Genomic DNA, 14068 nt, shown 5'->3' on the forward strand with positions numbered 1-14068 from the left:
ATACAATGTGAGCTCCTACCACCAGGACCTTCCAAACAAGCCCTTTCTCCTTTAGTGTTGCTTTCACCGGGGCATCCAATCACAGGCTCAGAAGCAGTACCTAAGAAGCAGCCTGAGAGGGACCACCTGAATGAACATGTCCACTCTGCTACCTACTAACCATGTAATATCCGGCGTGTCCCGTAACCTCCCTGTGAAGTGCGGATAGAGGCCATGCCAAAGCTTTTAAGCTGAAGCAAAAATTAAATAAGACATGAAAATGCTTAATACCCAACACACAGCGAGGGCTTAAATTGAGCAATTCGTGCATGATTTTTCTTTCTAATTTTTCTATTTACTGCTAGCAAGTGAAATACCTTTAAAGTCGGTAGTTACTGCAGCAGCATTCAGGGAAATAAGCAGAAGTCCCGCCGGCATGAGTGGCCTCTGCCCTCTTGGCCTCTGTACCTGGAGGGAGCTTTTTTCCTGGAAGCCAGGGATTCCTTGACCTACTACTCTCTTCTCCATACACAAAGAAGTACTTGCCAGACTGGTTGGTAGCTGACTTTATTTTTACTTAATATCCATGGCCACCTTCTCTAAGAAGCCAAAGGAGACTAGCGAGCCAAATAACTCTGTTCCTTCTGGCTATCCTAGCATCTAAAAACAAACAAAAAACCTGGAAAAGGACCTCCTAAACGAGGAGAGAAGTTGGTTTTATTTCCCTCAGAAAGCAAAAGACCAGGACAGCTGTCAATAAGCTCTGAAGAGTGGGTGACTTCACCACACCCCTATCCTTTAGATTCCCGAATCCCCTCTGGATATGTTGTCTATCTCTGAGCAGTTAGAAAAGCCGGGAACAAAACCAGCCCCCGACCCCCAGAATATTCACCTGGAGAATACTTTCAGCTTGGTGGGAAAGAAGGCTAGTCTTCACAGGAAATCCGGATCCTAGCGGGCCCATAGAGCTGCATAGCGCCCAGCCAGACCGTTGTGATCCCTTCAAGGAGAAGCAAGTTCCATTGGCAGGCTTCCGCCCTGGCAAACTCCTTTTTCTCCTTCCATTTTCAGCTCACACCAACTCCAACTTACTACTTTTACCCTTTCTTCTTAGTTCTCTATTGGCTTTAAGCAAAAAAGGGGGTGGGATGAGGGCCGGGGGTCAGGAGGTGATTGGCTAGGACAGAGAAGCACCTCCCTGCCCATTCCTCTGCCTGAACAGCTGGACCGAGGAGTAGGGAGGGAAGCTAGGATTGGCTTAGAGTCAGCAGCAGGGTGTGTCCAGGCAGCAGCGGTGAAGCGTTTACCTGTCTAGGTAAGTCAGGAGGAGGTCAAAAGAAGAAACCTGTGGGAGCCGCCGGTGCCGCCGCCACCACCACGGGAGAGGCAAGCCGCCTCCATCTCGGCCCTGTACAATAGAAGGACGTCACTTTCTTCTCATCAGACCCCCAACCCAGAGAAGGTGAGTTAATCACTAGCCAAGTATTGCTTATTCTGCAGCAAGGGCAAGAATTTTAAGGGAAAGGCTAAAAAAGCTACAGGGTTGTGCTGGGAAGTGCTGCAAGAGTGTTTTCCTTTACACCCAACCCGAGGTTTTCATCTCTGCTGCTTAAGCCTCTCAGTCAGCCTAAATTTAAGGCATAAGAGGGGATGTCTAGAATTGGAGTATTTTTATGGAGGGCTAGGGAACATCGCTTCTATTTGCTTATTGAACTTACATAAGCGTATTGTGCCAGAGTCATGCCAGGGCCAGGCATGGTGATGCACACTTTTAATCATCGTACTCAGAAGGCTGAGGCTGGAGAATGGAAAGTTTGAAGCCTGCTGCTGGGCTACAAAGCAAGTTCCAGGCTAGGCTAGCCTACCTAGCAAGACCTGTCTTTAAAAAAAAAAAAAAAAAGCTTCGCTTAGAATTTGGAAATTTCCACTTTCAAGCAACTAAGATCAAGTAGTGATTTTGAAAGTGAGTAACTGGAGAATTGGAGCACAGGGAGTCAAAATGGTGGGGAGGGTCTCGCAGGGGAGCCAGGTACCTTAGTTTTCCATTACATTTGTAAAAGGAAATTCTCCGTGACTCAGTGTCTATCTTTATTTAAATAAAGGGTGCAGTGTGTGTTGTGTGTGCGTGTGTTAGTCGATAATGGCGCACTCTGTGCAGATATGTAAAGTCTGAACTGAGCTAGATTGTTTGCGAGGGGAATTGAAGTTTGGATATGTCGACAAAACTCCAGCTCAGGGTAGCATTTCAGCTTTGGAAACCCCGCAGATACTCCAGCTCCTTTACTTCGGGTCTGCTAGTTAAATCTCTGGCTTTACCTGTTCATAGGTGTAGACCCTGGAAAATGGAAAGTGACTTAGCCGTGCTTGACCTCACCCACATTTTATTTCATCTCAGCATACCAGAGCCCGGCCAGAGTGCCAAGTGTGGGGCTCAGGCTAAGGCGAAGCAGCAGAGTCCTTAGAGAGGAGAACCAGACTCAGGTGGAGGAGGTTCTTCTGCCCTGAGCTTCTTCAGGTGGCCCAGCTGACCAAATAGTGCAGCTGCCGGACTTGCCTAAGGAAGCTGCATATAGAAGTCTGATGAAAGGAATAGGTAAGCTCTCCATCATTAGGACGGGATCAGCACCCAGTCCATAACTTTACCTCTGCCCTTCCGATAGCCCTATGTGAGAATATATTTAGTTTCTGGTCCCGAATGCCCGAGCTTTAAATAATATCTTTTCCTCGCTCCAAAGAGTCTGCCCACTTCACTCGCCATCACAGATAACAAACTTGTCAGTAGTAAGAGTCTAGAGGCTCTACTGTACAGGGGCTATTTCTACCAAGTCCCTCCCACAAAAGCTCCAGGAATAGAGAGACTAGCATTGTACCAGTGGTACACATTTCAGTCTTTCCGGAGCTTTAGTTAGGTTTTCTGGGTATTTCAAGGCACATTCCGAGTCAACAGAAAGCGGAGTCCCTTGCCTAAGAGCAGTATTCCTCTGTGACTCCGAGTTCTTAGAAGATAGAAGGGCATTCTCATAGGACAGAATGGTGAGGAGGCCTGAGTCTGTTCAGAAGGTCTGATTCAGAAAGCCCAGAATGGCAATCAAGCCCTCTCCCTACCCACTACCTCAGATACCAGCTCTGCCTGCCATTTATTTACTTTGTGGCAAGGCTTGGTTAGTTTTAGAAAAGTAGTTAATATTTAATGTGTCTTTGGATAGGCGGCCCTGACTATAGGCTGTGCACATTTCTTAGCTTGCTTCCTTTTACCCTTGAGTCTCCAAAAGAGGTCAAGGGTGAAACGATACCAAACTCTCACCTTGACTGTTTTGCCTGTTTCTCAGGTTTCTTATCAGGCAGAAATGCCTAGGGTTTCGATTGCTCCCCTGATACCGCACGCATGTTTCAAGGTTATAAATTTGGTAGAAGGAAGCAACGCATCTAGGTCGGGCCAAGCAGGGTCAAAGAGTGGAAAGGTGATGGGAGAAAGATGTTTTCTGCTCAGACTCTTTGAGTCAGAAAACTAGGTGTGGAAATAGGGTCCTAGCAGCTGAGCATTCATCCAGTGATTCTGTGGTACCCACAGCACCACCTGCAACTGCGTGTGTGCTGTTTCCTTACTTGTGTGTCTGTTGCCAGGGTAACTAACTGGCCTGGAGATACAAAGCTGAATCAGTGCACAGCATCTAAGGCATGACATAGAAGACGAGGGGATCTTTGGACGTTTAGTAGGAGTGTGGCCAATGATTCTTCCTTAAGTATGCTGGCACAGAGTCAGTCTTGAGATGTCCTTTGTAGGTGTGAGGCATTCCTACTTAGGAATTTGGGAAGATCCCCAGTTTACTCAGCTGTGAAGTGAAGACAATGCCACCAGATTCTCTTAGAGATCTGGTTAGCTTATCAGAGGAACACTCTGTAGTGATAGCATGCAGATGGCCTGAGGCAGAGCTGTGCCCATTGTGTGGATCTCTTCAGATTGCTTCTGGCTTAGCAATGAGAGTACAGTGGGCTTCCTGGGAGAAGCACGAAGCCAGCAACCCATAGTACAGCCCGAAGCACACATGAAGGAACAGAGATAATTTTCTCTGAAAGTAAGAGACAGCACCTTACCTGCTGGAGAAAATATTAAATTGTAGCGAGTCACTTTAGAGATTTATCACTCCTGATTTACAAGAAAAACTGGACCCCAAAAACAGCCCCTTGAATCTATACTGACTCCTTGAAAATAATGGTTTTCATCTTATACAGTGTTCTGCCCCTAGTGCCTATGAAGTGTGCACAAATGCTAAGCAAACATTCGCCAAATTCTTCTAAGTCACTGACTCTATGGGAAGTGAAGTGTCATGAAAAAGCTTAGAGTGGAAAGTTGAAGCCAGGAAGAAGCCTCCGTGTAGCTCACCCAACAGGCAGATGGTAGGCTTTTTCAAGACAGCATTCTTTTTGTTTTTTTTAAATTGTTAGCTCTTTGACTACCTCGTGCATCTGTGCAATTCATCCTGGTTTCTCTCTCCCACATCCTTCCTTTTTTCCTCCTACCACTTCACCTGCACCCTTCCCTCCTCCCTACCTGTCCTTTTCCAAGGTTCATGACTTGAGACCTTGTTGTGTGACCCATTTAGTTTATCTATAGCCATCTTTGTGACCAGTGGTGAGGTCACCATCCAGGTACAATGAAGTCACACTCCCCCTTTCCCTAAATCTATCCCTAGAAAAGAGTTCAGCAGCTGGAAATAGGGCTCCCTGAGTCCCTCCTCCATCTCTGCTTGGCTATTGCTGGACCATTCTTGTACAGACCCAGTTCAGTCTTGAGAAGCTGTTGAGAGTTCATGATGACAATGGCTCTACCAATGCCTAGACTGTGACATTTCACATCTACACACACACACACACACACACACACACACACACACACACACACTTCTGGCTCTTTCAGTCTTTCTACCTGCTCTTCTGCCATGTTCCCTGAGCCCTAGGAACATGTCCAAGCACTCACTCACTGCCCATCCTCAGCACCGTGTACAGATGTGTCTCTCCAAACAGCACTTTTGAGTGGCCCTAACCTTGCAGAATGTTAGAAATCGATTGGTACACTCTGAACCTGTACTATCACCAAGATGTATGGCTGGGATGGCTGAATTTAGACTTAGCGGCTTCCTGGGTTTCTTTTTCTTTGGTTTTGGGACATTGAGGAACTGACTGCTTGCAGAAATCCCAGAGCTGTCCCAAGCAATGTCCCAAGCTTCATTGCTGTGCCTTCTCCTCTGGGCCCCTCCTCGTCTCCTCAGAGGCTCTGAACTCTGTGTGTCTGGCTTGGGACTCTGCCTTTTCTTTCTCCAGTGCCTTGCACATACTTCCCTGCCCCACTTATTGGCCTCTCCTAGGCAGAAGAGGAGCCATGTGAGGCCTTACCCTTGCCAGCATGGCCAGGCTGGAAGACTGATTCACCTAACCTAGCCCAAACCTGACATTGGCACTGGAGCAACTATTAGCAGAGGAATAATGGCATCTAAGTCCCAAGTCCCCAGATCTCAAATAAGACATATTGTCCCAGGACAATTTACATTCTATTAGGGGAGTAGCAGAAATGATTAAAGTGTAATGTAGTGTTACAGGCAAAACATGGACTTGAATCATACAAAATCTAGCCGTCTCCTAACTTTCTATTTGCCCTTGCAACCAAATTTTGTTCACAATTCCTTTAAATTTTCATTTCCCATAAAAAGAGCTGCTCTCAACCTGCCCAGCTCCAGTGGACTATTTCCCACAAACAGATGTGAAAATCCTGGGGAAGTTCAGTAGCAGCGACGAGGGGGCTCATTTCGTTTTGTTTTGCTTTGCTTTATTGCTATTCCTGTTACCACAATAAGCTTGAAATATTTTCTCCCAAAGAAGCTGGGATTGAGAGGAGCTAAGCTGGACGTGTGTCTTGTTCACCTGCCGTAGTCTAGGGACTACGTCACTGTGAATGTAAGCCATGGCAGAATGCAAGTGTTACACAGGGGAAGCTGTACTGCTCTCAACCACTGCAGGTGCCCAGAGCAGAAAGATGCCCTTTGCCTTCTTGGCAGCATGTCATGTTTATGATATTATTAACAATGACTGCAGCTGGCATTATAGGGCATATACTGCACACAGTGTTCTGCATAAGCCACCTTGAGAAGTACCTTCTTAAGAGCTTGTAACTCCCTATTTAGACAGATCCCTTTTCTTCAAAACCTTTCTCTCTTGCTCCCTGTGCTTGGGATTGATTTGGTCTGAGATGAATCTTGTCTGATTTTCATAAGAACAATATCAGTTACCCAGTTAATTTACTTGGTGATTATCGGCCACTAAGAGAGCTGTGTGTGCTAACTGGCCTCTCATTTAATCCTTACACTAACCATATTTAACAAGTAATTTGCCCCAAATCAAATACCTAAATGGCTCAACTGGAATTTGAACCCAGAACGGAAGCTCTCGACCTTGTAATATGTATTGAGTAGGGTGATGAAAATACAAGCTAAACTCCTTGCCTCATAGGTTGGGGGAAAAGCAACTAAGAGAAAGAATAGAACCTCTCGTCTGACTAGCCTGCCCCTTGGGTCCCTACATTCATCCTTCTGCGCGCATGTGGACTAGCTTCTGTGTCGCTCCACGCAGGCTAGGTCGGGGTGGAATTCAGACATGACCAGTCCATGGCCCCCTTCCAGCTCTCTGCTTGCTTAGTTTCCTACCGCCACAAAACCCCCGGGGCCTGAGCAGAGCTTTGCCGAAGCCCCTCCGCTCACACTCGGCTTTGATTGTTCTCTTTTCAGGCCCAGCTTGGGACATTCTTCACTTCCATTCCCTTCCCCTCTGGGAGCCCCTTTCACCACCCCTGCGCCTTGCTTCAGGCGATGCCCAAGAGGGAGCTTTGGCCAGCAGGGCCTTGCTCAGAACCCGTGACCCGCGTTGGCAGCTGTGACAGCATGATGAGCGCCGCCTCCACCCACTCTGGATCTGTATGTACTCTCTGCCTCTCCCTCTCCTCCCTCTCGCAACCCTGGCCTGCTCTGCATACCTGCCCCACCCCGCCCTGCCCTGCTGTGCCACCCACCCTCATGCACCCTCTCTTTCATCTCCTTCACCAATGAGTGAATCACTCACTGGATTCTTCCCTCTGAGTCAACCCTGGTTCTGTAGAGAATTGGGTGGGACAAACCCAGACAGCAATAAGGATCAATACCCACTCCCCACCCCTCCTCCCCCTCACCACCCCCCACCCCCATCATTAGATTAAAGAAAGAGCTTAAGTGGAGAAAAGGAGCGAGCGGGGCACTTAGGTCATGGCAGAAACTGGAAGGTAAATTCTTGTGACACTCTTTAAAATTCTCTGCAATGCCTGGGCATGGTAGCAAACGCCTTTCATCCCAACATTAGGGAGGAAGACACAGGTACAGAGCTCTATGAGTTTGAGGCCAACGTAGTCTACATATTGAGTTCCAGGACAGCCAGAGCTATGTACTCCTGTGTCAGGGATGAGAGAGAGAGAGAGAGAGAGAGAGAGAGAGAGAGAGAGAGAGAGAGAGAGAGATCACTGCAATGAATAGCATGGCTTCAGTTCTCCACAAAAATTAAAGAGATCAGCATGATTGGGAACCCTTATGGGGCTGAACACACCTAGATGCCCTTCTTAGAAGCCTCAGTATCTTGGACATATCCCCAGGTTCTCTAAGCTTCAGTCTCTTCGGTTTGGGTTTGTTTGTTTGTAGTTTGAGACAGGATCTTATGGGTTGCTCTGACTAGCCTGGCACTCACTATATCAACCAGGCTGGCCTGAACTCCCAGAGTTCACCTGCCTCTGCCTCTGCCTCTGCCTCTGCCTCTGCCTCTGCCTCTGCCTCTGCCTCTGCCTCTGCCTCTGCCTCTGCCTCTGCCTCTGCCTCTGCCTCTGCCTCCCAAGTGCTGAAATTAAAGGCATGCACCACCACATTGGGCTAGTCTCCTCAGTTTTAAAATGGAAAATATTCACACCTAATCACAATGGTTCTCAGAGGGAGCAAAACATGTGTGTGATGTATGGCTTTTCCTGGGAAAGTGTGAGAGGGCACAGGCAGACCAAGGAGATGATGCCTAAGGTGGAGGTTACTTACAGGAACATGGATGACTCTGAGGCATCACCAAAAAGACACCAGCAAGGGTGACAGCTGGCTCAAAATTTGTGTCCCTGTAGTTCCCTAACCAACTTGCAGGTAGTCCCACAAACACTCCACCGCCCCCTCCTCTCGCGTTCTCTCTCTCCCCTCCCTCTCTCTCTTCCTCCCTCCCTCCTTCCATTTATCTACTGCCTACATAACCTCTGGCAGAGCCATGTGAATCTTGTGACTTTCTGGGCTCCATGAGCAGCCTAAGGTTTGTCAGATGAGTTGTATAAACTTCCCCAAAAAGGGAGTGTCTGGGATTAGAAGACAGCAGCTAAGCAACATTAAAGAGCATCTAAGAGGCTAGGTTGCTGCCCAGTGATTACCTAGTGTGTCTATCCCCAGGACTTATAAAATAATAAGAAAAACAAGCTATTCGTGCTGAGTATATTGGCACACTTAGTCTCAGCACATGGGAAGTAAGGAGACCCTGGGCTATATAGTGAAACCTTCTAAATAAAGAGCTTGTGAGATGGCTCAGAAGATAAAGGTGGAGTTCTATTCTCAGAATCCACATGGCACAAGAAGGAAACTGACTCCTGCACATCTCTTTCTGACATCTACACATGCAGTAGCACGCACATGCCCACAAACACACATGTACAAAATAATAAAAATTTTAAAATAATAAAATAAATAAATAAATAAAGCCTCTATGTAGGAAAGAAACAGCCCTCTATGAACAGAGACAGCAATGTCCAAAAGCACAATGCTTAACTGTTTGTGAGGGCACATAATAAGCTGTATTCTTTCTAAGCTTGAAGTTAAGTTCTGAGTCTTATAAGGTTGGGGTGAAGGAGTAAATATGCCTTACATCCAAATGTAAGCATTCCTTTGCTGGTCATCATCCTTACACACATTGTAAGCCTGAATGAAGGCCTTGCCCTTTACTGTTTTATGTCCTGAAAGGAATAAACTGTGGCTGGGGATACAGCCTGGGAAGGAGGATAGGTAGTGCTTGTCCCCAACAATACACAAAACCTAGCTGAAGACCAGAGGTGAATCAGAAATTCAAGGTCCTCCATGGCTACTTAACAAGTTCAAGACCAGCCTAGGCTATATGAGACTCTGTCTTTAAAAAAAAAAGGGGGGGGGGGGGGGGGGGGGGGGTAAGAAAGGAAAAAAAAACCTAAGGATTATAAAGGTTTCTACCAAATGTTGGTGTTTAATATAGTTAATGAGTTGACTTGTTTCTTTGTTTGTTTTGGAGGCAGGGTCATCCTGGAACTCAGTAGTGTGCCCAGCACATCTGGATGGCTAGATAATGAGTCTTAATATATAAACATGGAGCAGAACAGGCAGTGCACACACACACGCACACACACACACACACACACACACACACAGTGCACACTAAAGCACACTAAAGCCTCTCTTTGACATGAGAGGCTGGGGGACAGAGTCATCATCCTGTTTCTGATTGTCGGACACCAGTACGAATAATCACGTTCCACTGGACCATCTATAAAGGAGAAATCCTGAGGGCCATGGGGAACCTCTTTATTTAGGTAACTCTTAAAAGCTCTCCTTCGCTGTACAGGCCCAGGTATCTGGCAGATAGGTAAATTTAAGGACAGTCATGACTGAAAGGGTGATTTCACAGCCTCTTCCTGACTTCCCAGGATAGTTTTAGGACTGTCTGGCAACCTTCTTCAGTGATTTCATTGGGTCCCGACAGTCACACAGTTCCGACGTGTCATAGACATTAGGGCAAGGAGTGGGACATGCCAAGGGAGGCCAAATGTCATATATCCCCATGGCTCCCTTTGCTGTGTACCTAGGCCGTGGTTGGCACCAGCCTCCCTGCAAGGTTGTAGTTGAAAGGAGGCAGAAGTGCTTTGAAAAGTTAGAGGAGATAACAAGATACCAGACGAGTGTTAGCCATGTTGTTGCCCTATGATGCAGAGTTAGATTGGAGACATACTTCTTGAAGTATTGATTAAGATCATACGGAACTGGAGTAAAATTTGAGGTTGCTCCCGACCTGTGCCCCTAAACAGGACTAAGCAACAGAAAGCGCCCTTGCCGCCTGCCTAGGGCCTTCAGCACTGAGCCCTAGGGGCTTTAGCCTGCCAGTCCTCCTTGGCGCCTACTGCTGCAGGAAGCAGCCCCGCTGGTTGGCAGGACTGAGCCAGGGGAAGGTCTCCAGCTCTGCAGTGTGCTTTGCAAGCCTCAGAAGCGCACCGCCTGCCCCCCTGCCCCCACCTCACAATTCCTTCTCCCCTCAGAGTGACAGCAGCTACGATTTCCTGTCTGCTGAAGAGAAGGAGTGCTTGCTCTTCCTGGAGAAGACCATTGGCTCACTGGAGGCTGAGGCTGACAGTGGGCTGTCCACAGACGAGTCAGAGCCAGCCACAAGCCCTCAAAGTATCCGAGCGCTCCCCACCACCCAGCGGGCTCCCCAGGGTAAGAGGCTGTCAACACTCAGAAGGCCAGGACCTCCTAAATGCTTCCTGCCTTGCTTGTCTTCTGCTGCAAGGGCCCAGGCAGGCTCCTGTACTCCCTAGCCAGACTAAAGGCAGAGAGGAGGCTTCCTGAGAAGCCAGTGTCTTCTTTCTTTCTTTCTTTCTTTCTTTTACAATTCACATTTATTTTTTGCATTATAATTTTTTATTAATTCATTCCTATTACATCTCAATTGTTATCCCATCCCGTGTATCCTCCCATTCCTCCTTCCCTCCCACATTCACCCTACTCCCCTCCCCTATGACTGTGACTGAGGGGGACCTCCTCCCCCTGAATATGATCCTAGGGTATCAAGTCTCCTCTTGGTAGTCTGCTATCCTTCCTCTGAGTGCCACCAGGCCTCCCCATCAAGGGGACATGGTCAAATATGGGGCACCAGAGTTCATATGAAAGTCAGTCCGTACCCACTCTCCACTTAACTGTGTTTCTTTCTATGAATACCAGAGGCCGAGGAAGGAATGGGGTTTGCCTCGCTCCCTTTCCTGTCAAGAAAGAACTCAAAAAGAAATAGGTACCTCATATAGGGAGGAGTCAGGGAGGCCTAGGTAGTTAGCCCAGGAGAGAATGAGTCAGCATAAGGAGTTAATCTGGGTGACCCAGAGGACAAGACTGTGGGAGATAAGAGAGGAGTGTCTCAGGAGCATGTGGTACTTTGAGGTCCCTGTCCAAAGGCAGCAGAAAGCCAGTGGTGTTCCAGTTCAGGAAAAGAGGATGGGAGAACACACAAGTGTGAGGGGATGTGTCCCAGGATAACTAGAAAACGCTGCTACTATGGACCATGCTATTAGTATTGCTTATTTATTCAGTAAATACTTATTAACATGACCTTAGGCCCTCCATTTGGTCAGAGTAGAAATGGAACCATCACTGTGCCTTGAGGCTAGTTCACTGAGCCCAGTGGACCTTACATACCTACCAAGATCACTAAGCAAGGTATCATGTCAGACACTGGTGCTAGGCACTAGCTAGCACAGAAACATCCAGGCTCTTGGAGAAAAGTGAAAGTAGAAGGTCGGAATTGAGAGCAGGCACAGTGGGCTCAGTTACCTGGGATCCATGACAGCTACAAAGAACATCTTCAAGTCTCTCCCTGACTTCGCTGCATGAATAGAAGGACAGGAAAGCCTCCGTCAAGGATTGGAAGCAACTCAGAAGTGATGTCTTCCAACCATTTTGAAAAATCAATTCCCAGTCTGAAAGAGCCTGCCGTTCTTGATCTATTAGTCTAACATGACATCCAGAAAGCAGTGTGGCCCTGTTAAAAGCAGACAAAATAAAACAAGCCCTGTTCATTGGGGAAGAGCTGGGAATGATGTCCTTTCTGCTCTGTAGCAGCATTCTTACTCGCTTCACTCTTTTCTCCCTAATCCTCACAGGAAAGCCAGAGGTCATAGACACTCAGCAAGTACCAGCGCCAAAGACAGTGGCCCAGTCCTCGGATTCTCCTGAACCCTGCAGCCTAGGCCTCAGGGCTGGTTCTTACAGCCTTCCCAGAAACCTTCATCTTGGCAAAAGCCAGAACCTCAAGGAAATCGCCACCCAGACTAACAGCCCTGTCTCAGAAGCATCTGAGGTGTTCTTAGCAGAGTCTGAGAAAGGGCAGACCAGCCAGCAAGCTAAGCCCATCCAACCTCGGGGCATCTCCCAGGAGGCTACCCCTGACCTGAGCACAGTTCTCATACCCCCACCAGAGGCTTTCCAGGACATTAGACCAAAGCCCAGTGGGGAAGAGAGCCCACTTAAAGAGCAAGGACAGCAGAGACACACGCCACAGATCCATACTATGGACAGCTCCCAGAAGAAAGAGGAAATGTTTTCACAAACTATGTCCCATAAAGCCACTGAGAAAGGCTGGACCGAGAGTCCGCAGCAACCACAGCTGCCTCCTGCCCAGTCATCTCAGAACAGGAAAGCTGAAGAGGATCCCCTGCCATCAGGGGTCAAGCCAAATACCCAGCAGGCTCCCCTCACAGCGTCAAAGCCGCGTAAGCTGCCACCTAATATTGTCCTGAAGAGCAGCCGAGGCAGTCTCCACAGCCCTCCCCAGAACTGGCTGTCAAATCACTCTGAAGCTCTGGACTCTGGGTCTGTCTCCTCTTCTCTACAGGAACAGAGGAAAGCCCGCAGAGAGGCTCTGGAAAAGCTGGGGCTGCCCCAGGACCAAGACGATCCCAGCCTGCTTGTAAATAAACACACCAGTCCCCTCAAAGTCAAGGAACCTCGGGCTCAGAACCCTTCCCAGGCCCGGGCCCCGGTTCAGCCAGCTTCCCCAGCTCTTGTCCCAGGAGCTGCAGCATCGACAACGGGGAAAGCTTCCCCGGTGAAGGCTGTCACTCCTATGGCCTCTCCAGGCAAGGCTTGGATTCCTGCCCAGGAAACCCCTCCAGGAAAGGGTGCAGCTGTCAAGTCTACGCCCATTCCTATTCCTAAGGGCTCAAAGGCAAACGGTTCCCTGACACAGGCCAGGCCTGACCCACGGCTGACCCTCCAGGAAAGCAGCATCCCGGGCCTGAGACAGATGAATTTCAAGTCCAATACTCTGGAGCGTTCAGGCGTGGGGTTGAGCAGCTATCTCTCCGCAGCTGAGAAAGAGCCCAGCTGCAGAGCTAGCGCGTCTCTGGGAAAAAGCCCCATCTTAGACAAGGTTCCACCCAGCGTCCTACGTAATTCCCGGCCCCGGCCTGCCTCCTTGGGCATGGGAAAGGACTTTGCAGGAATCCAGGGGGGCAAGCGGGTTGACCCGGAGCAGGGCCAGCGCTCCCAGCAGCTGTCCTTCAAAGGACAGAGCCAGGACAGGCTTCCTCGACCCCCCTGTGTCAGTGTCAAGATATCCCCAAAGGGCCTTCCTGATGGACACAGGAGGGAGGCTCTGAAGAAGCTGGGACTGTTGAAGGAGTAAGGCAAGCGGCCACCAACCGGCAGAGCCAGCAGCAAGCCACCAGAAGAGACTGGCTCTGCCTAGGGCCTTTACAGCCTCACGGCTAAGGGCTGGCATCTTCTCTGTCTGGGGTGAAGAAGGAAAAGGCTTGAGTCCAAGCATTTGTTTGTACGCAGCTACTGTGCTCTTGAGGCCTTGTATGGGTTGTTCTGAAGATTAGTTTCACCGGGAGAGGTGTGTGCGTGCGCGCGCGCGTGTGTGTTTGTGTGTGTGTGTGTGTGTGTGTGTGTGTGTGTGTGTGTGTGTGTGTGTGTAAGAGCGGGGGGAGGGGCTTCCATTATCACTGACACTATTTATGTAGCACAAGGAGTCACTGTTCAGAACTCTGCTCTTGGTTGAGATTTTACAAGTGTAAAATAAAGTTCTTCAGCCTGTTCTCAAAACTGAGTGGGGCAGAGTGGCCAAACCTGAGAAGCAAAGCCAAAATGAGACAGAGGTAAAAAGCAACTTAAAAAGATGAATGACAGCCAGGCGGTGGTGGCGCAACGCCTTTAATCCCAGCACTTGGGAGGTAGAGGCAGGCGGATCGCTGTGAGTTCAA

General features: G+C 48.7%; 1 protein-coding gene across 3 annotated transcripts; it reads left to right on the plus strand.

Annotated features, from left to right (window-relative positions):
• Positions 1 to 1182: 1182 nt before the first annotated feature.
• On the plus strand, positions 1183 to 13704 carry C6H1orf116 (chromosome 6 C1orf116 homolog). 3 transcript variants are annotated; one of them, XM_051147333.1, is made up of 4 exons: positions 1183 to 1441; positions 6759 to 6944; positions 10352 to 10529; positions 11966 to 13704. In XM_051147333.1, exons 2-4 carry the CDS (start codon positions 6840 to 6842, stop codon positions 13486 to 13488), a joined length of 1806 nt encoding a protein of 601 aa, XP_051003290.1. In that variant the 5' UTR covers positions 1183 to 1441; positions 6759 to 6839; the 3' UTR covers positions 13489 to 13704. The 3 variants fall into 3 exon arrangements, with proteins under 3 accessions (XP_051003290.1, XP_051003292.1, XP_051003291.1); XM_051147334.1 differs by lacking the exon at positions 1183 to 1441 and adding an exon at positions 5927 to 5993; XM_051147335.1 differs by lacking the exon at positions 6759 to 6944 and having other exon boundaries at positions 1340 to 1441.
• The last annotated feature ends 364 nt before the right edge of the window (positions 13705 to 14068 follow it).

The sequence above is a fragment of the Acomys russatus genome, chromosome 6 (assembly GCF_903995435.1).
Source record: "Acomys russatus chromosome 6, mAcoRus1.1, whole genome shotgun sequence".
NCBI lineage: Eukaryota > Metazoa > Chordata > Mammalia > Rodentia > Muridae > Acomys > Acomys russatus.

What these genes read in the sequence shown, in the direction of transcription:
- C6H1orf116 (XM_051147333.1), top strand. Translation starts at nt 6,840, where the DNA reads ATGCCCAAGAGGGAGCTTTGGCCAGCAGGGCCTTGCTCAGAACCCGTG. An exon ending in CCTCCACCCACTCTGGATCT is followed by an intron (nt 6,945 to 10,351) that starts GTATGTACTCTC and finishes TTCTCCCCTCAG; the next exon opens with AGTGACAGCAGCTACGATTT. An exon ending in CACCCAGCGGGCTCCCCAGG is followed by an intron (nt 10,530 to 11,965) that starts GTAAGAGGCTGT and finishes TAATCCTCACAG; the next exon opens with GAAAGCCAGAGGTCATAGAC.